The 20,722-nt window shown below is 39.7% G+C and overlaps 1 protein-coding gene and 1 long non-coding RNA gene across 2 annotated transcripts; one reads left to right on the forward strand and one right to left on the reverse strand.

Annotated features, from left to right (window-relative positions):
• The first annotated feature begins 1,855 nt into the window (after positions 1 to 1,855).
• LOC134669146 (uncharacterized) lies at positions 1,856 to 2,325 on the forward strand. Its single transcript, XR_010098863.1, has 2 exons — positions 1,856 to 2,071; positions 2,107 to 2,325. It is a non-coding gene; the product is annotated as an uncharacterized LOC134669146 (long non-coding RNA).
• A 10,433-nt stretch (positions 2,326 to 12,758) lies between these two features.
• On the reverse strand, positions 12,759 to 18,855 carry LOC134668600 (uncharacterized). Its single transcript, XM_063526040.1, has 4 exons — positions 18,615 to 18,855; positions 15,188 to 15,413; positions 13,752 to 13,918; positions 12,759 to 13,054 (listed from the first exon to the last, which is right to left on the reverse strand). The coding sequence occupies exons 1-4, from the start codon at positions 18,822 to 18,824 to the stop codon at positions 12,869 to 12,871; spliced, it is 789 nt and encodes a 262-aa protein (XP_063382110.1). The 5' UTR covers positions 18,825 to 18,855; the 3' UTR covers positions 12,759 to 12,868.
• Positions 18,856 to 20,722: the final 1,867 nt, after the last annotated feature.

A 20,722-nucleotide genomic window follows, 5' to 3' on the forward strand; every position in this document is an offset into this window, starting at 1 on the left:
CTATAACTTCTTATTGCTTGTCCTAAATATGCATTTGTTTTCATATAAAATCTATCTATTCTATACATATAATAAAGCTGTAGAGGGTCGAAAGTCTGTACATGGAAGATATTTGAAAAAAAGTTGGCTGGGGATACTTAGAATCGATAACAGAACACGTTCCAACAGTTTTTAGAATTTTTGTCTGTTTGTCTGTTTATCTGTTTATCTGTTTATCTGTTTGTCTGTTTATTTGAACGCGCATCACGTGAAAACGGCTGAACGGATTTTGATGCACACTTTACTAATCTGTCGAGAAAATCTACGGCCAGGTTATAGGCTATAAAAATTCAATCCATAAAAGGGGGGGTAGCCACAACACTCGCTTGATTTAAGTTCGCCCCTGAATCTTATGGCGCTACTTAGGAAGCAGGGGCAAAGTTTTTTCAAATATGTGCTACCACTATTGAGTACCCTGGTAAACTAACAGATGGCGCTGAATTTAATACGTAGTGACATGAATAGCCACCGAGGAAGGTTCAAGGACGACGGACATCAACAAATCAATTGAATAATTATGTCGATTTAATAATATACAACAAAATTAAATGAGTGTAAATTAATTACCCCTCATTGCACAGTGCCACCTTTTTCACGACTACCCAAAAGAGAGAGAGAGTGTATTGTGTTTTCAGCGTTCGTGTTTGTATGTAGGTATATATTTATTTATGTGAGTTTCTTTATTACACCTTAACTTCTGAATGCCTTAACCTTAGCCGGACGTACGTGACACGCTGTACGCTTACCAAAGCCGGGCGCCGAAGGCGCACTCATAGTCAAACCTTCGGACCAGTGCCGGATTAACCGATTTATAAGCAAAACAAGCACATGCTTAGGGCCACCAAAATGCCAGGTTGAAAAAGTAGAACAAATTTTAAAATTAGGGACAGACACATCGTTTTTACCACACGATTTTTTTTAGCTGTCCAAAAGCTAATTTGCAAAAATAATGGCGCGTAATTCTTTCTTGCATCTTTGCTGTATGAAAACAACCTCGCAGAAACCCTTAAATATCGAGCCCTATGCGAAGCTAGACTGATAGAAAACTGTCCCATCCCTTCTCTGTATGAAATCCTGGATTCGCGCCTGGTTGGGACTAAAAGTAAAATTGCGTTTTTTATATCGAAAAATTATCTTAATGACCCTAGGGAGAGGGGGCACCATGATCTAGAAATGCTTAGGGCATCAAAATATCTTAATCCGGCACTGCTTTGGACTTAACCCGACGTACGTGGCGCGCTGCACGCGGTCCAAAGCCAGGCGACTTCGACTTTCTCATACTAAAAGAGACGTACGTGACACGCTGTATGGTTACCAAAGTCGGGCGCCTTCGGCGCCCTCATACTCAAAGAGACGAGCGTAGACCGACGTACGTGACACGCTGTACGCTTGCCATAGTTGGGAGCCGAAGGCACCCTCATACTCAAAGCGTCGGGCTAAGACCGACGCACGTGGCGCGCTGAATGCGTTCCAAAACCGGGCTCCTTCGGCGCCCTCATACTAAAGGAGTCGGGAATTGCCCGACGTATGTGGCGCACTGCACGCGGTCCAAAGCTAGGCGACTTCGACTTTCTCATACTAAAAGAGTCGGGCGTAGTCGGACTACTACAAATCGCGCTCTAAAAAGTATGAAACAAGAAGATAGAATTCTTTTAAGAAATTATCATGCAGGAAATTATAAATGTTATAATTTTTTGAATAAAAAAATATAGCGTAATGTAATTTACTATTTTTAGGGTTCCGTAGCCAATGGCAAAAAACGGAACCCTTATAGATTCGTCATGTCTGTCCGTCTGTCTGTCCGTCTGTCTGTCCGTCTGTCTGTCCGTCTGTCTGTCCGTGTATGTCACAGCCACTTTTTTCCGAAACTATAAGAACTATACTCTTGAAACTTGGTAAGTAGATGTATTATGTGAACCGCATTAAGATTTTCACACAAAAATAGAAAAAAAAAAACAATAAATTTTGGGGGTTCCCCATACTTAGAACTGAAACTCAAAAAAAATATTTTCATCAAACCCATACGAGTGGGGTGTCTATGGATAGGTCTTCAAAAATAATATAGAGGTTTCTAATATCATTTTTTTCTAAACTGAATAGTTTGCGCGAGAGACACTTCCAAAGTGGTAAAATGTGTGTCCCCCCCCCCTGCAACTTCTAAAATAAGAGAATGATAAATCTAAAAAAAAATATATATGATATACATTACCATGCAAACTTCCACCGAAAATTGGTTTGAACGAGATATGATAAGTAGTTTTTTTTTAATACGTCATAAATCGTAAACCGCAATTTTATTATGTTACTTGCTGGTACGGAACCCTTCATGGGCGAGTCCGACTCGCACTTGGCCGCTTTTTTTAATTTATATATTTAGCAGCTTACTGACACAAACCGAATTCCACGCGGGCGGAGCCGCGGGCACAGCTAGTCTATACATATAATAAAGCTGTAGAGGGTCGAAAGTCTGTACATGGAAGATATTTGAAAAAAAGTTGGCTGGGGATACTTAGAATCGATAACAGAACACGTTCCAACAGTTTTTAGAATTTTTGTCTGTTTGTCTGTTTATCTGTTTATCTGTTTGTCTGTTTATTTGAACGCGCATCACGTGAAAACGGCTGAACGGATTTTGATGCACACTTTACTAATCTGTCGAGAAAATCTACGGCCAGGTTATAGGCTATAAAAATTCAATCCATAAAAGGGGGGGTAGCCACAACACTCGCTTGATTTAAGTTCGCCCCTGAATCTTATGGCGCTACTTAGGAAGCAGGGGCAAAGTTTTTTCAAATATGTGCTACCACTATTGAGTACCCTGGTAAACTAACAGATGGCGCTGAATTTAATACGTAGTGACATGAATAGCCACCGAGGAAGGTTCAAGGACGACGGACATCAACAAATCAATTGAATAATTATGTCGATTTAATAATATACAACAAAATTAAATGAGTGTAAATTAATTACCCCTCATTGCACAGTGCCACCTTTTTCACGACTACCCAAAAGAGAGAGAGAGTGTATTGTGTTTTCAGCGTTCGTGTTTGTATGTAGGTATATATTTATTTATGTGAGTTTCTTTATTACACCTTAACTTCTGAATGCCTTAACCTTAGCCGGACGTACGTGACACGCTGTACGCTTACCAAAGCCGGGCGCCGAAGGCGCACTCATAGTCAAACCTTCGGACCAGTGCCGGATTAACCGATTTATAAGCAAAACAAGCACATGCTTAGGGCCACCAAAATGCCAGGTTGAAAAAGTAGAACAAATTTTAAAATTAGGGACAGACACATCGTTTTTACCACACGATTTTTTTTAGCTGTCCAAAAGCTAATTTGCAAAAATAATGGCGCGTAATTCTTTCTTGCATCTTTGCTGTATGAAAACAACCTCGCAGAAACCCTTAAATATCGAGCCCTATGCGAAGCTAGACTGATAGAAAACTGTCCCATCCCTTCTCTGTATGAAATCCTGGATTCGCGCCTGGTTGGGACTAAAAGTAAAATTGCGTTTTTTATATCGAAAAATTATCTTAATGACCCTAGGGAGAGGGGGCACCATGATCTAGAAATGCTTAGGGCATCAAAATATCTTAATCCGGCACTGCTTTGGACTTAACCCGACGTACGTGGCGCGCTGCACGCGGTCCAAAGCCAGGCGACTTCGACTTTCTCATACTAAAAGAGACGTACGTGACACGCTGTATGGTTACCAAAGTCGGGCGCCTTCGGCGCCCTCATACTCAAAGAGACGAGCGTAGACCGACGTACGTGACACGCTGTACGCTTGCCATAGTTGGGAGCCGAAGGCACCCTCATACTCAAAGCGTCGGGCTAAGACCGACGCACGTGGCGCGCTGAATGCGTTCCAAAACCGGGCTCCTTCGGCGCCCTCATACTAAAGGAGTCGGGAATTGCCCGACGTATGTGGCGCACTGCACGCGGTCCAAAGCTAGGCGACTTCGACTTTCTCATACTAAAAGAGTCGGGCGTAGTCGGACTACTACAAATCGCGCTCTAAAAAGTATGAAACAAGAAGATAGAATTCTTTTAAGAAATTATCATGCAGGAAATTATAAATGTTATAATTTTTTGAATAAAAAAATATAGCGTAATGTAATTTACTATTTTTAGGGTTCCGTAGCCAATGGCAAAAAACGGAACCCTTATAGATTCGTCATGTCTGTCCGTCTGTCTGTCCGTCTGTCTGTCCGTCTGTCTGTCCGTCTGTCTGTCCGTGTATGTCACAGCCACTTTTTTCCGAAACTATAAGAACTATACTCTTGAAACTTGGTAAGTAGATGTATTATGTGAACCGCATTAAGATTTTCACACAAAAATAGAAAAAAAAAAACAATAAATTTTGGGGGTTCCCCATACTTAGAACTGAAACTCAAAAAAAATATTTTCATCAAACCCATACGAGTGGGGTGTCTATGGATAGGTCTTCAAAAATAATATAGAGGTTTCTAATATCATTTTTTTCTAAACTGAATAGTTTGCGCGAGAGACACTTCCAAAGTGGTAAAATGTGTGTCCCCCCCCCCTGCAACTTCTAAAATAAGAGAATGATAAATCTAAAAAAAAATATATATGATATACATTACCATGCAAACTTCCACCGAAAATTGGTTTGAACGAGATATGATAAGTAGTTTTTTTTTAATACGTCATAAATCGTAAACCGCAATTTTATTATGTTACTTGCTGGTACGGAACCCTTCATGGGCGAGTCCGACTCGCACTTGGCCGCTTTTTTTAATTTATATATTTAGCAGCTTACTGACACAAACCGAATTCCACGCGGGCGGAGCCGCGGGCACAGCTAGTTAATAATATGCAAGATACACAAATCATGAAATAATTTCCTTCTAACGTTTTGTAATTCAAAACTTATAAAATTGTTGACGGAGTCTTTATTCGTAGGTTCTTTTGAGTAGCGCTAAAAAGACTCAATAAAGGGATTGTCCTTCCTCGTGCCTTCCTCCGAGTCGTGACCCGGGACCCTTTTTAAGCGCTAAAACTAAATGCTTTTAAATGTAGACTCAAAAGACTCGAGTTCCTACCAACACTTATGTCAAACAGTCTTGTGCAAATAGTGTGTGGCTGGGCACTCGTAGATGCACTTCTATTTTGTTAACAGCCCAGTTTCGCGGAAATACCAAGAGATGCTAATGTAAAGCGACATTTCGGGTGTCTGGCTCAGTTACAGTCGTGCTCTCTCCACTATGTTTATTTTCACACAGACCAGGAACTGTTCGACGTTGCTCAAGCTATCTTATGTATATTACGACTTTTTTCTCCAGGTTTCGGTAGAATTGGGTCTGATAAAGTTCCTCATTCTGTGCAATATAAGCGCAATTTCACAGTATGTCCTAAAAATCTTCCTCTGAGATATTGTGAGGGTATTTTCGTAATTCAATCGAATAATTATATCAGGCTTATATTTTTTTGGCACAAGTTATTTCGTGTTAAGGAGTTGTAGTGCCTACATGCTTTTAGCATGTACCTAGGCACTAACTCCTAAATGTAAGAACTTGTAATACTAACAATTTTATGGACCTATATAAATAAATATTAAAATTAAAATTTTAAAAAATCCGCACAGAATCAGGAGCTCCTAAACTAGCCAAACATCTTAATGTAAGGAAAAAAAGTTCGTTTGATTAACAAACAAACACCCAACACATATAGCTTTAATACTCATATACGGTGTGTAAAAACAGTAAGATCCTAAACCTCATGTTGAATGAGGCCCCATTGTCCCTAGTAGGTACCGGTGTCCCCGGGGCAAGTTCGCTTCCACTTTGCGCTCGTCTGTTGTTTTCCGAGCTTACAGCCTACAGCTGTGTTTATTGAGTTGAAGAAAAAACACAGTGTAGAGAGGAGGACAGTAACTTAACCGGTAACTTCTTCAGCTAGCATATATTTGGCCAACGAATGCACACAACCCGAAAGGTACGACTTGCAGTGCATCTCCAGGAGAGCAATTCTGATTTAACAAGTTGTTGTAAATGGTTTTGATCTTGTTTGATACGACCTTCACCATCGTTTCGTTTTGGTGATTGGCGTACATCTCACGTACGAGTTACACTTCAATCTTTCTTGCACTAATCAGCGTAACAAGGTATCTTCCAGGTGGCATCAAACCCAGTTCAACATCATAACTTGTGAAATCGGCATCAGACTTTTACTCACTTATGTATTTGCGAGCGGCCCAATTGAGCCTTTACTTAATTGAGTGATGTAGTTTCTACGTTTGTTTGAGATGAAATACTGTACCCACATAATTTCACTTTGGTAAAACTTTATTTGTTATTTAAACTTGAGATCACTTAGCAGCGTAACTTACAGTTAAGTATCTAAATATTCTAAATAAATACACGAGCAAATGTAGAACGTAAAAGAGGAACACTTGATTTGGATTGTGTCACTGTGGATTCTTCTTCCTTGAGTTATCCCGGCATTTTGCCACGGCTCGTGGGAGCCTGCAGCCCTGCATGGCAGTGGCGTAGCGTGAACTAACCTAGCCATGAGCGAAGTTCTCTGCGAGGCCTTTTCTTTCTTTCTGTTTTTTATGATATAGGAGGCAAACGAGCAGACGGATCACCTGATGGTAAGCGATTACCGCCGCCCATGGACGCCCGCAACACTAGAAGTGTTTCTACGTGTATTACCATGATAATAAAAAGGGTTGGCTTCCGCGAGGCCGCGAGACAACTTTAAGTGCGAGGCTGTGGGCGTGACCCCACTTTGCCCACGTCTAGCTACGCCACTGCTGCTGCTTGACAACTAATCACAAAGACTGACGTAGGCACTAGTCTTTACGAAACCGACTGCCATCTGACTCTGTAAATTGTTGTTGGATAATCTGCAAAACAAGGCATTTATCGCCCGTCATCTAGCCAGAAGCTGGCACATGATTTCCTGGCGAGATTGAACGGAAATGAAACATTCTGTTTATGTCCCATCGTCCACACTGAGCTCTGTTAACTCGAAATTAAACCTTATTGTGAAGATATAAGGTCCATTGATAAACAATGGACTTGTAACATTAAAATAACATCACACCAGCTGGTAAATTTAAAAATTTATGAGTGATGAGAGTTGCATTTTATCCAGGCGATTGGCCAAGTAATCTGATGCAAATTTTGAGTTATTTCCTAGTGTTGGCTGGTTAGAACTGGCTTTTTACTAATGATTTTGAATGATTAATATTTAATAATGCTCATTTGGATTCGATTTGTAATGTTTTACGGTTAAAATTTTTGCTCGCATTGATGTGGTGAAAAATTGTGTGTTTAGTAGGGAGCATACCTACTTAGTTTGTTTAACCCTCGTGCCTTGAAACAGTTGAAACCCAGTCAATGCTCATGATTCCATATTATAACCATTTCATGAAATAGGAGTAAGTCGTTGAACTTGAAAATCCGTCTTTCTTTATCACTGCCAGGGCTCGGAAACCGGTTTTTGCTCCATACAAAAATACCGGTATTATTATGTTCTTTTTCGTTCTTTGGTTTATTATTTCTTTTTTAATTGGACAATCTGATAACACAAATTCGTTACCTAAATACATGATCCAGTCTTACGTAAAGAGCATAAAATAATTCAAAATATTGGTATATTTGGGGGTTTTTAAAAAATACCGGTTCCGAGCCCTGATCACTGCCACTTCAATTAGAGTGCGAATACAGATATAGACGATCTTCGAATTTGTTCCGGCCCTCAGGGTCCGTCAGAATAAATCGATGGCAAACTTCTGACCCCCAAGTTTGGGATCCAATCCTAAAGTTAAGCTAAACATATACGAAACTTAGAAATAGTTTGATTTCTGGGATTGATTACGCTAGTACCTATTATCGACGCATATTCATAAGTTTGTGGTAAACATATTTCCCCGTGGGATTCTTTCATACATTTTTATACACAGTACCTATAAATAATCTGTTTACCGTTATTCACAGCGTTTTGTCGTATTTTTGAACCATCCTAGTTTTGTTTGGATAACTCTAGCTGCTGCCGCCAGTCTCGCCAAAGCCCAGAGCTCTTGAATCATAAGGTAAGTTTTCTTTAAGGCAGTTTTATTCCAAAAGTCATATTTATATTGTTGCATTATAAAACAAAAAATAAAACCAGCCATATCCTACCGCACATATGTCACAGACGAGGGCCAAAATATATAGGCCAAAATATATTTATAGGTATCAGGCAACCCTGGCCGCCTTTACCGTTGATCCGTTCATTTTTCGACGAGCACCTCATCCTTAATTTCCATTAAGAACAAGTCGCCCTTAATTTCCATTAAACCCATATGAAATTTGACATAAAGAAAGATCCAATTTATCCTTAAAGGTCACAAGAAAGAATCTCATCACATTACCCATGGAAGTTAAAGCGCCCGTTAAAAATGTGGACACAATTTCACGCGCTAATTGTCCCTCTGTCTGTCTTCACGTTTAAATCTACATTCATGACTTCCCAAAGCAATCCCAACCTTACCTTCTTTAAAATAAGGTGTGTTTTGGTTTGATTTGATGTGGTTCTTGGAGCTATTTTAGCCGATGTCGTATTTAGTCGTCCCATTGCTCACAAGACGATATTGCAAGGATTATGAAAACGTTATTTGAATATGTATGGAGTTACCTAAGCGTTGTTATGCCATTTTAAACGACATGACATAACATTTGTACAGTAGGTACCAGAGGGATGGTATATTTTGTTACATGGTTCTTTCTAGGGCTGGGCGGTTAAGTACGGAGCTAAAAACCTTCAAGCCCCAAACCCCAAATCTATAAATATATATTTCACTGGCTGAAGATTGCGACCACTAGTCACAAGTGAAGGCAGTGAATATTTCTAATAATGTAAAGTTTAAAAAACTCTTTAAAATGACTCGTCTTTCTCCGAGACCACGGGGATAATGCCGTCCTGCAAACGTTGGAGGTAATTAAGTCCCGTTAGAGTAAATAATAAACTAGTGTTTAAATCTAAATAAATGACGATATTCAACGTTCTAACCACGAAACGCCAGTGTTCCCTTGTTTCTCGTTTTTCTGTCACACCTAAAAAAACACGTTTGCGTTGGAAATTCAAACTCGGTATGCAGCGCCAGCGAAATTGAATTAAAGGGCAAAAGGCCTCAAAGCGAATAATCTATTTAAACCGCATGCAGCATGCACACACTGTCTTTCAAAGAGAGGTTTCAGGTAGCAATGCACTCACGAGAACTTTCCAACTTAACGGTAACTTCTGAGAATGTTCTCGCGAACGAGAGATTATTTATTTATCGTAGTTTATACCATGAATATTCACGATAGTTTAGGTGTAGTCCTTACCCCCAGAAAATTCCGACTTTTGGTCTACCGCTTCCGGTCAGAAAAATGTATGACGGCCCGGCCAAATGGTCAGACCTAAGTGGGGGGTGCTCGACCAAATGTCATAGAGGGACCCTGGCAGTTTTTGACGCCGCCATTTTTTTTCAATATGGCCGAATTAATTTTTTATTTTTTTAAGTACCTATTGCGGTAACCGAAGAATATTAAATACAATGATTTCTGATTTTTTATTCAATTAATTGAAAATTAGGGTTGGCATAACTATCTACCCTCGGAACCCTAACGTCATGACAGTTCAACTTCACCCAAGTAAAATTGTAATTAAGTATGCTAGTTTTAAGGTATTTGTTTATCTGTGGGTCATTGTTGACAATAACACTGGCACCCACAATAAAATCACCGAGCCAAAGAACGATAAAGGCCTCATCGTGGGCGTGAACTGTGATTACGCCTTCCGAATATACCGACAGTGACATTAGCGCCACGTTTAGAGACCGGAACCCATCAAGCAAGGGTAGGGACGGGCTATGGGCACATTCATGGGAACATTCCGCACCAGGAACATTCCTGGTCCATGTCCGGTGCAAGGAAACATTCTTGAAAGTGGGGAAAATGTAACATCTTGATATCTCGTTGTCCCGGCTTTTTGCCACGGAAGCTCAGGGACGGTTTTCCCACTTTTTGCTCATGGAAGCCTAAGGTCCACTTGGTAATTGGCGTAGCGAATTGAAACTTGGGTTCACGGAAGCGATTGCCGTCTGACTTTCCAACCCAGAGGTGAACTAGGCCTTTTTGGGATTAGTTCCTATTTTCGTTCACCGAAAAGCGACTGGTAAATATTTCATTGATACGAGCCGGGGTTTGAAACCGTAATCTCCAGTTTGAAAGTCGCTCGCTCTTACCGCTAGGCTAGTTTCGTGTAAATAAATAAACAATTATGACTTCAAAACAGTTTCCAATCCTGTATTTTCATAATTATAATTCAAATCCGGGATAACACTAGAAAGATGAAGGCATTGGTAAATCTCTGCAAAGTAAAGTGTATATCAGACACATTGGAAATACTTTCAAAAGGATTTTGTTCCTTTTGGAGATAGCTTGCTTAAAGTCCGAGTAAGGAATATTCCTAGGACGATAACATCACTAATCACGCGATGAAACCGCGAGCAAACAGACGACCCAACAAGTCATCCGGAAAATAGTGTCCGGCCGTTTCCGAACCCATCACCTACCTTAATTAGAGCCGACATTACCTACAAAACAACGCAATTCAGTGACCATTCGTCAACCTTGTTCTTATGACGATAAAGGCTACCAATCGTCAGTAAAATATGTTGCTTTCACGTTTCTATTTACGTTGAAATTGGCGCGCCATTTCGACGCAATAATTCGAACGTATCGTATCACGCTTCATTTCGCCAATGCTAAAAACGGAATTACCCAAAAACATGGCGGAAAGGCCAATTAAGGAAATAATTACTCAGACGATTAAACTCTTCCCCAATTGTTTCGCCTTTGGAAATATTGCATTAAATTTATGAAAATAACAGCGAGTGCTGTCCCACTTTAGAGTACAATATAGTTAAAAGCTATTTTAATGAATCCATTTGGTATTAAACCGCCTTTTATGTCAGTGTGGGACGCAAAAGCGCAGAACACACGTAACGCAATGTCGGTGCGGATCGTGGCGATCCGCGATGCAACATACAGCCCTAGAGTACAATACATAGTACATATATGTACAAACTAGCTGTTGCCCGCGACTTCGTCCGCGTGGAATCTTATCTTCAACATTTTACATCTTTAGTACCTATAATTTTCATATCCAAGCAATGTTGAAATTTTAAGTATTTTTCTTTTTTAGCAAGTTGTATGAAGTTTTAAGTCAAGTGGATTTTGATGTTGGTTGCTGAAAAATTACTTTTTTTGTATTCTCATTAGAGATGCCACGAATATTCGGCAACTATTCGGTATTCGGCCTATTCGGCCACTTTGCCGAATATTCGGTATTCGGCCGAATGTTGCCTACTATTCGGCCGAATACCGAATATCTATTGCACCTACCTAAAAAGAAAAAATTCACAAAAAAAATACCAAAAGGGGCCTAATTATAAATGAATAGTAATTACCTACATCTCTTTCGGAGGAGCCCGATTTGGGCCTGGTGCTCTTAAAGACCTTTAACTTAAAGGCTTTAAGTAGTACGTTGAGCTCGTTGTCCATGAATTTATTTTGTGCATTTGTGTTCTAACCAGGTTCTGATTAAATTGGATTAACTTTCACCAGGTTATCTGACCTCCTAGCATAACTTTGTGGTACGCATTTTGCGTTGAAAAATTAGGATGCGTGCATATGCAAAGGCCTTATTAGTTTCAACAGCGCCACTCTGTGTGTTCTGTCCCATAGAGCATTATCCACGAAATTTCTACAATAACGCACGCAGTTGCGGTATCTCTATTTATGAGTATCAAGTTAAAACAAAGGACCTATCTATAAATTGGGTGCTTTGTTGTGGTTGTTACTACATTATTAAGTTCGATTGTGTCGTCCCCGATAAGATTTATTGAGAAGGAATATTGAAGCTCCTGTTTTGTGCTCCTATTTGCCTTTTAGGTAGGTACTTAGTTTGTATTTTCCAGCGCTTAAAAAGATGAACAGATTTATATTGGATGATTATGATTAGATTGCTTCTGAGTAATCTTCCTAAATATTAAATTATTAAGTAATTAAGAAATACGTAATCCCGTTTTACCTTCTTTGTATGAAACGATGAAATATAGAATGCTTAAAACCCGGCGTACCTTCAACTTCTTTAGACAAAAGATCCATTTCAACAGCAGTTAAGATGTGTGCTTCGAATTTCACACCTAAACGAGATGGCACTGTACAGCTCCATACGAGTATAATTATTATGCGGTAACTCTAATTGTCAAAAGTTGACATTTGTTAAATCAGTGATAAGTGTGATAACAATACATATGACGCGGTCCAACGACATGTGCTTCGGCTGTCAAACTATGTATAGGTACAGGGTATCTCTACGAGTATATAACAATACATTTTCTTTGGTAGCGCTATCTACCACTGAAGCCAAATGTATACATGTAGCAGTACCAGAACTATCAGAAGTTTCTATCATCACTAGTTACAAATACTCAACATAAAAAATCAAACACACAGGATAATTCAAGTTTCTTTTTATATCCAAATCATTTTTTTTAACCCATAGGTAGACTATTTACATACCTATATAATTACCATTTTTTTGTAAAAACCTCTAATTTGAATACGTATTACCTTTACCTTTTGCGACCAAACTAATCGGGTGGTATCCACCTCTAGCTATTCCAAATTCCAAATTAATAAACTACTTCTTTTCAAACCAAAAGGTATTTTTCATATTTTACGATATTTTTATATTTTGTGATTCCAAAATTTTATTTATAAACCTGTATTTGGAATACCATGAAACCATTTGGGCCCAAACTAATCGGGTTGTAGTAACCCATCAGCTATCAACTTCAGCCTCTTGGCCTCTTCTCTCGCTTTCTTCTCCGCTTCCTTCTTCTCCTGTTCCTCCTTCTCTTCTTGAGCCTTCTTTATAGCCAAGGCGGCCAGAGTCTTCTGGTCTAGCTTGAAGTAGTTTATTGGTTCCTTATTCGCTCTGTCGTCCTGGAAGTGAAGTGTTATGTTATTAGGTGTTAAAAGGGCCAAGCGGGTCTGGAACACTACGCTGCACTCTAAAACATTGCTGAGGTTGGCAAAAATAACGCCAGACTCAAATGGAATTGGACCGGCCACGTCTATCGTATGCATCCGGATATGTGGGTTAAACAAAATTAATGCCGGTAGAGAAGCGTAGGCGGGGTAAGCCGTGCGGCGGGGTAAGTAAGATGGAGATAAATAGCGAGACCATTGACGCCTTGCTTTGACAGCTATTGTAAGGCTGGAAGAAGCACAAAATCGAAAGTTTTGGAAAACCAGTGGAGAGCACTTGCCAATGCCAATTAGTGAGACACTCAAAAATAAAATTTAACGTTTCATTGCTCATGGGTCCCATGACTCATAACAATAAACTGCTCCAACCGTTTTCGGTGAGTTTTTTTTTTAATCCATTCAGCACTAATCACGGCGACACGCTGTCATATATAACGCATCTAACTACTTACAATGCATTTTCGCTACGAAGGTGATATGGACAACGACGTGGCGCTACGTAGCTTACATACAATTATTTTAATTATTATAGATTTTAAGTATTTATAATTTTCCCCTTCGAATTTTGTAGCACCAATCCAATATATATGTGTCTCATTAATCAATGTGTCTCAGTAAGTACTGAAATCATTAAGATCAATGTTAAGCATACCTTCGCGTTCATATTTTCAATAAACTTGACATAATTGAACCCTCCAGAATTCACGTCGTAAGTTTTGTCTTTCATCGCCAGTTTGACCCAGTCTACGAATTCTTCTTCCGAAAACGGCTCCCCCCACGTAAACAGCTCTGTTTTAAGAACATCTAAGGCACACAACCCTGTAGAATAGAACAGAAATAAATAATAAATATTATAGGACAATTTTACATGGAACTAGCTAGTTGTGTTGTGAGTAGCAGACGGCGATAATTAAATATAAATTATTGTATACACAAAAACATATTTTCTTTTTCCCCGCGTTATCCCGGCATTCTGCCACGAACACATCTACACAAAAACATCTATAACTCAGAAAACAAAATTGTACGTAATAAACCCACAAATAAATGCCCCTATTGACTCCACAATCACTACCGGTCTACCGATTGGGCTAGGAGCCCGTTAACCACCAACTCGATCATGAAGTACCACTCGTTAAGAGCCCTTCAACGTGCACACTAGCGCCAAAGCTAAATAATCGTGATTATTTAAATTTGACTAAAGATATTGAAAAAAGGGGGCCGCTACGTACTGTATTGTGTATTTAAGTACCTTTTGAATACATCAGACTAGTTTTTATGTTGCTGGATTCATCAATCTATGCGTCCAAAGTTAAAACGGCCGTTTTTGTTTTGAGTTCCTAGATCGACGAAACCAGCAACATAAAAACTAGTTTGATGTATTCAAAAGGTACTTAAATACACAATACAGTACGTAGCGGCCCCCTTTTTTCAATATCTTTCGTCAAATTTAAATAATCACGATTATTTAGCTGTGGCGCTAGTGTGCACGTTGAAGGGCTCTGAAGCCCCGCCGTCTCCAGCAGTTCGTCTCCTGCCGACTAGACTAGGAGGCCGTTAACATAGTTTTACCTGTTTCCTTATCATCGTGTCCCAAAGTCTGCATGGCTTTGGTCACCACGTGCTCGATGTCGTCCCCCCACTGTAGCTTGGCTTCGATCATGAAGTACCACTCGTGAAGCCCCGCCGTCTCCAGCAGTTCGTCTCCCGCCGACTAGACTAGGAGGCCGTTAACATAGTTTTACCTGTTTCCTCATCATCGTGTCCCAAAGTCTGCATGGCTTTGGTCACCACATGCTCGATGTCGTCCCCCCACTGCAGCTTGGCTTCGATCATGAAGTACCACTCGTGAAGCCCCGCCGTCTCCAGCAGTTCGTCTCCCGCCGACTAGACTAGGAGGCCGTTAACATAGTTTTACCTGTTTCCTCATCATCGTGTCCCAAAGTCTGCATGGCTTTGGTCACCACGTGCTCGATGCCGTCCCCCCACTGTAGCTTGGCTTCGATCATGAAGTACCCGTGAAGCCCCGCCGTCTCCACCAGGTCGTCTCCTGCCGACTAGACTAGGAGGCCGTTAACATAGTTTTACCTGTTTCCTCATCATCGTGTCCCAAAGTCTGCATGGCTTTGGTCACCTCGTGCTCGATGTCGTCCCCCCACTGCAGCTTGGCTTCGATCATGAAGTACCACTCGTGAAGCTCCACCATATCCACCAGGTCGTCTTCGAGGAACAGGCGGAACATCTCCTTAACTTCCTCGGTTTTGGGGTTGAAGCCCAGCTTTCTTAGCATCAGTGGGATGAGCTTTATTGGTATCTGTAAAATATTTGGTTAAGATTAATAAAAGTTTTCGGAAGGTTTCTTATTATTGCACCTTTATATTATATCGTGAGTGTGCTATGCCTCGCAGCATAGCCTTAATATATAATTAAAAATTATATTTACTTATTTTATGGGTGTAGGTAATTAAACGTTTATTTTTTAACCAAGTTGTCTCCTTCATTCAACGCCCCCTACATCACATGGCGACCTTGCCAGCGTGCAGGATAGGCGTACGCACGGTAGGGCAAGTGGAGCAACTTGCCCCACCCTGGTCTGTGGTCTGACGAGAAGCTAAAAATTTTTAGGAACAATTAAGGCACGTAACCATACTTCTGCCCCATCCTTTAAAAAATGCTGGGTACGCCTATGGCGTGCAGCCTTCTGAAGCACTGGCAACGCACCAAATCACAATACTAACCCAACCTGCAATTTCCTAACCTTTTACAATATTCATCTTAAAGTTAGTGAATGAAACCCTTTTATACCATAGAATATATAGCGCCGGTTCCAGGTTCCGCATGTTCGTTTCTGAAGAATGTTAAATAAAACCATAACTATTTTTTTTTTCAATTTCGTTTCAACTCAACTAGTCTCCAGGAGTTTCATTATGTGACACTTATAAAAATATTTGCTTACCTAGGTTATATCGCTTTTTCTAGGTCAGAGAATCCGGTAGGTGATTGATAATGATAACAAAGGTTTACCCTTGAATTGCCGACAGACATTTCATCGAATGTTATTTCGAAGACAACGTTTCAAGTATTTTCATTTCATCGACAAGTTATTGCGTCGAAGAATCGATACTAGTAAATTTAAATCGGGGACTTTTAATTGGTACTTGAGTTATTTTGTATATTGTTTATATCGTGGTATTTCTTTACGGATTTTCTTATTTCATTTTGTATTGTATTTAAGTAATACAATTTATTACGCGTAAAATGACTTCAATTTGTAATATTTCGTTATCGAAATTAAACGCAGTCATGTCAGTCGGCTCACTCTGCGCGATTATAGCTATGTTATGTGGGTAGTTTAAGATATAAAATTGTTTATCTGGACAGACATAATTTTGAGAAAGCGGTATTTTTAAGTTTGCATTCTAATTTTGAAGATAATTATAATTTTACAAGGCTGCCATTTTCATTTTGGGCAAATTATAAATAGGTTGGTAACAATAATTTAAGCCGTTCATTTCTGTGTAGGGTCGCAGTTCTAACCTAACCTAAACCTACTTTGAAAGCCGTTCGTTTATGTGTGGGGTCGCAATTCTAACCTAACCTAAACCTACTTTAAAAACCGTTCGATTCTGTGTGGGGTCGCAGTTCTAACCTAACCTAAACCTACTTTGAAAGCCGTTCGTTTATGTGTGGGGTCGCAATTCTAACCTAACCTAAACCTACTTTGAAAGCCGTTCGTTTCTGCGTGAGGTCGCAGTTCTAACCTAACCTATATACCGACTTTGATAGCCGTTCGTTTCTGTGTGGGGCGCAGTTCTAACCTAACTTAAACCTACTTTAAAAACCGTTCGATTCTGTGTGGGGTCGCAGTTCTAACCTAACCTAAACCTACTTTGAAAGCCGTTCGTTTATGTGTGGGGTCGCAATTCTAACCTAACCTAAACCTACTTTAAAAACCGTTCGATTCTGTGTGGGGTCGCAGTTCTAACCTAACCTAAACCTACTTTGAAAGCCGTTCATTTATGTGTGGGGTCGCAATTCTAACCTAACCTAAACCTACTTTAAAAACCGTTCGATTCTGTGTGGGGTCGCAGTTCTAACCTAACCTAAACCTACTTTGAAAGCCGTTCGTTTCTGCGTGGGGTCGCAGTTCTAACCTAACCTAAACCGACTTTTATAGCCGTTCGTTTCTGTGTGGGGCGCAGTTCTAACCTAACCTAAATCTAAAATTCTTACAACAGAAAAATGTATAAATGTATAGTACGACATATAAAATTAAAAATGTATTAAAGTAATACGTCGAACAAATGAATTGCAATGTTTAGTAGTTGTGCCAATTAAAATAATTTGAAACGAATTAGCGATTCAGTAATATTCGTTGAATAGTATTTCTACGCAGTAATAAAAATTGAAGTAAATAGTATATGAAACAAAATAACGCCAAACAATATTACTAGTACTAACGTTTCGATGAATCGTTGTCGATGAAATAATATTCGATGAAAAGATTGTCGGCAAAACAAGGGTACACCGATAACAAATAACAAGTATATCTTGATATTCATAAAATGAAGTTAACGAATGCTGGTGGAGTAAAAAAGTGCACCTTATGTTACCTTTAGCTGGAGTCTATAGCATGAACCCTAAAAAGCACCTCAATTAAAAACACTCACCGCACCTAAGCACAAACTCGTGCGTCTCGGTCGACTTAAGCATAAATTATAAAGCGGCACGTGTCCATAAATTAATCAGATACCTACATTGACTGTGATTAGAAGGCTTCCAGTCCTAATGATTTTACGTTAATTATCTTTTACATATATATAAAAGCACACGAGATAGGAACTGAATACATAATTTTGTCGGAGCTTGGAAGTTGGGAACGAGATTATTAAGTTGAACAATTTTGGTTTCACGGTAAGTACCTAGTCTGTAGGGCTACCGCCAATACCGAAAATCGTCAATTGCGGGGATTTTTCTCTGTCACTCTAATTACGCCTTCATTGGAGTAAAAGAGAAAGATCCCCGCAATTTGCGAATTTCGGTTTTCGCGGTAGCCGCTCTGGTCTGATTAGTCAAGCCGTTTCAAAGTCTTCAAATTCGATGGTGTGGTTTACAGTAGTACTAATTTGACTTTGTGAACATATATAATTCATAAATAAAATCAAATTAAATTGACGGTTTAACTCATATATTTGAGTCACACGTGCTGCACGAGCGAAAGGCTTCTGGAAGCCTTTGAATTTTCAAGCGCTAAAAGTGCTTAAGAACTGAAGGCCGCGAACATTTTCGAACGACAAGAGAGGCAGACAGAGACGTTTGTTTTACAAGGGGGCAAAGTTGTTGTTTAATTTCTGGTGTTTAATATTGATATCCGACTATATACCCGAGTAAGCGAAAGACTAAGTGCACCACGAGCGTAACTAATTACCTACGCAGTGAATATATTATGTTTAATATCTTCTAAAAGCAATTAAATAGTCCCCCAACAGCATTTTTTCTTTGAAATGATGAATACCTTTTCCAAGTTATCTTCATCATGTGCCTTAAACATTTCCTTGTACCTCACGATGTCCTCTGGGGTGAAGCAAGCCGGAGGCGGGGGGATCTTCTTCGGCTTCGGCGGAGGCCCCGAGGCCATCATCGACTTGGCGTCCGCCGCTGCGTTTGCCTTCCCTGCTGCTTTCGCTGCCATCTTCGCGTCTAGTTTGCCCTTTTTTGGTCCCATTGTGTGCTTTTATGATTTGATGAAGTAAAAGTAAAGGTTACATGTGGGAATTTGAGGTACCTGAAAACACAATTAAGGGATTTATGTTTAAAGTACCAAAAATTTTTTTTCTGATTTATACAAGTAAGTACGAAATATTTTAAATTAGCCAGATGCCTTTTGGCTAATGAAAATATAGCAAGGAAACCGAAGGCATAGCTTCCCCTGGATTAGAAACTCAGTTTATCAATAATCGTAGTGGCTGCGTCTTAGGTCGGGGTTATGATGCAAAAAGAAACCCGGGGTGTTTCTTTAGGGTGCAACCAGGAAACCACTGAAATTAGGAGGAAGAGGCGAGTTCGCTCATTCATAATTGGATCAGAGCCTACTTGTATATAGTAGTATACCCTATAATGGACGTGGAACCAGTAATGGGACAAAAAAACATAATTCCTCTAAAACAAGTATCTAAAAGTAGTTTATAAACACTGGCTGTATATTATCATAAATAAGAGTCCTAGAGCTGTTTCAGTTTGAAGTTTCATTAAATTTGGTTGCTTTTTAAGAAATTGGCGTCAACCCAAAAGTTGTCGTGTCACTGAAAAAAAATACCACTACGAATTCTTAACAACTTCGCTAAGAGAGGTGAGTTAATTTATTAAATTTTAATTAATTAATACTTGATGAAAACTAGAATGTGTTTTGTTAATTGCATTTACCATGAGATAAGGTATACAACACACCTATGTTGTGACTCCACAGATGTAAAAAATAGTGGTATTTGGCCCAATCCCATTATAGGAGCTGTAAAAGTGCGTACCTCCTATGATGGGACAATTGACAGAATGATTCTTGCCATGCCATAATTTCATATTTAAACAATACAGAAGTAAAATGTAGTTACGAAATATGTCAATCAGGAGGTATTCTCGGACTTCGGATAAATTAATATCGTTTTTCCAAACTTTTATTTAACTTGCCCTGTTAGTTAGTGTGGGTCCAATCTTGGTAGCTGAATTTGAGCCACTTTTCGATTTCCGATTCAGTTGAAATTTTGTGTAAGTACGTAATTAAGTATGCAAATCGGCTGATAATGCAATATTATGATAACATGGACCTAATCTGATGATGGAGAGAGGAGGTGGCCGTGGGAACTTTATCGCAATAAACCCTAACTAATTGTGTTTGGGTATACTTATTAGAATTGTCTCGATGGATCTAATACAATAATAATTGGCTGTGGAAAGAAAAATACATTCAGCGATAAAAGCTTATACCAAAAATTGATTTTTTTGCCGTAACTTATTCCCCATTTCAATATTTTATACTGATAGAGCAATGTCCATTATAGGGGGCCCATTACTGGATCCACGTCCATTACCGGGGGCCCATTACTGGAGCTTTGGTGTCCATGAGTGGAGAAAAAAAGCATAGTTTTAATTTGTTAAATGTGTGGAAACTAATTGCAGTATCTATGGTACAACACGCCTAAAACATGAAAGACGGATAGGACTTTCATCTTTTAACACGCTAAGCGGTAGACCATTTACATGTATAAGGGAAATATCATTAATACTCCAAATTTCCTCTTAAATGTCCCATGACTGGTGCTGTTACTATACACGGAGTTAGTTGCCACTGTCATGGTATCCTTAGGGCCCCCCCACATCTAGCGTCTTTCGAGCGTCGGCGTCTGTCGGCGTCGGTCCAGCGCTATGGAAAATGATGTCGCTGCGCAGTTGCGTCGACGCTGCGTCGACGTTGCTTCGAGCAGCGGCCATAGAATTGTAGACACCGACGCTCGAAAGACGCCAGATGTGGGGGGGGCCTTACTTTCCGTTATGCCATAAAACTTAAACGTAAGATTTGCTTTTGGGAATGGGGAATCAATACTAGGTATATGTACTTACAACAAACAT

The sequence above is a fragment of the Cydia fagiglandana genome, chromosome 11 (genome assembly GCF_963556715.1).
Source record: "Cydia fagiglandana chromosome 11, ilCydFagi1.1, whole genome shotgun sequence".
Classification (NCBI taxonomy): domain Eukaryota; kingdom Metazoa; phylum Arthropoda; class Insecta; order Lepidoptera; family Tortricidae; genus Cydia; species Cydia fagiglandana.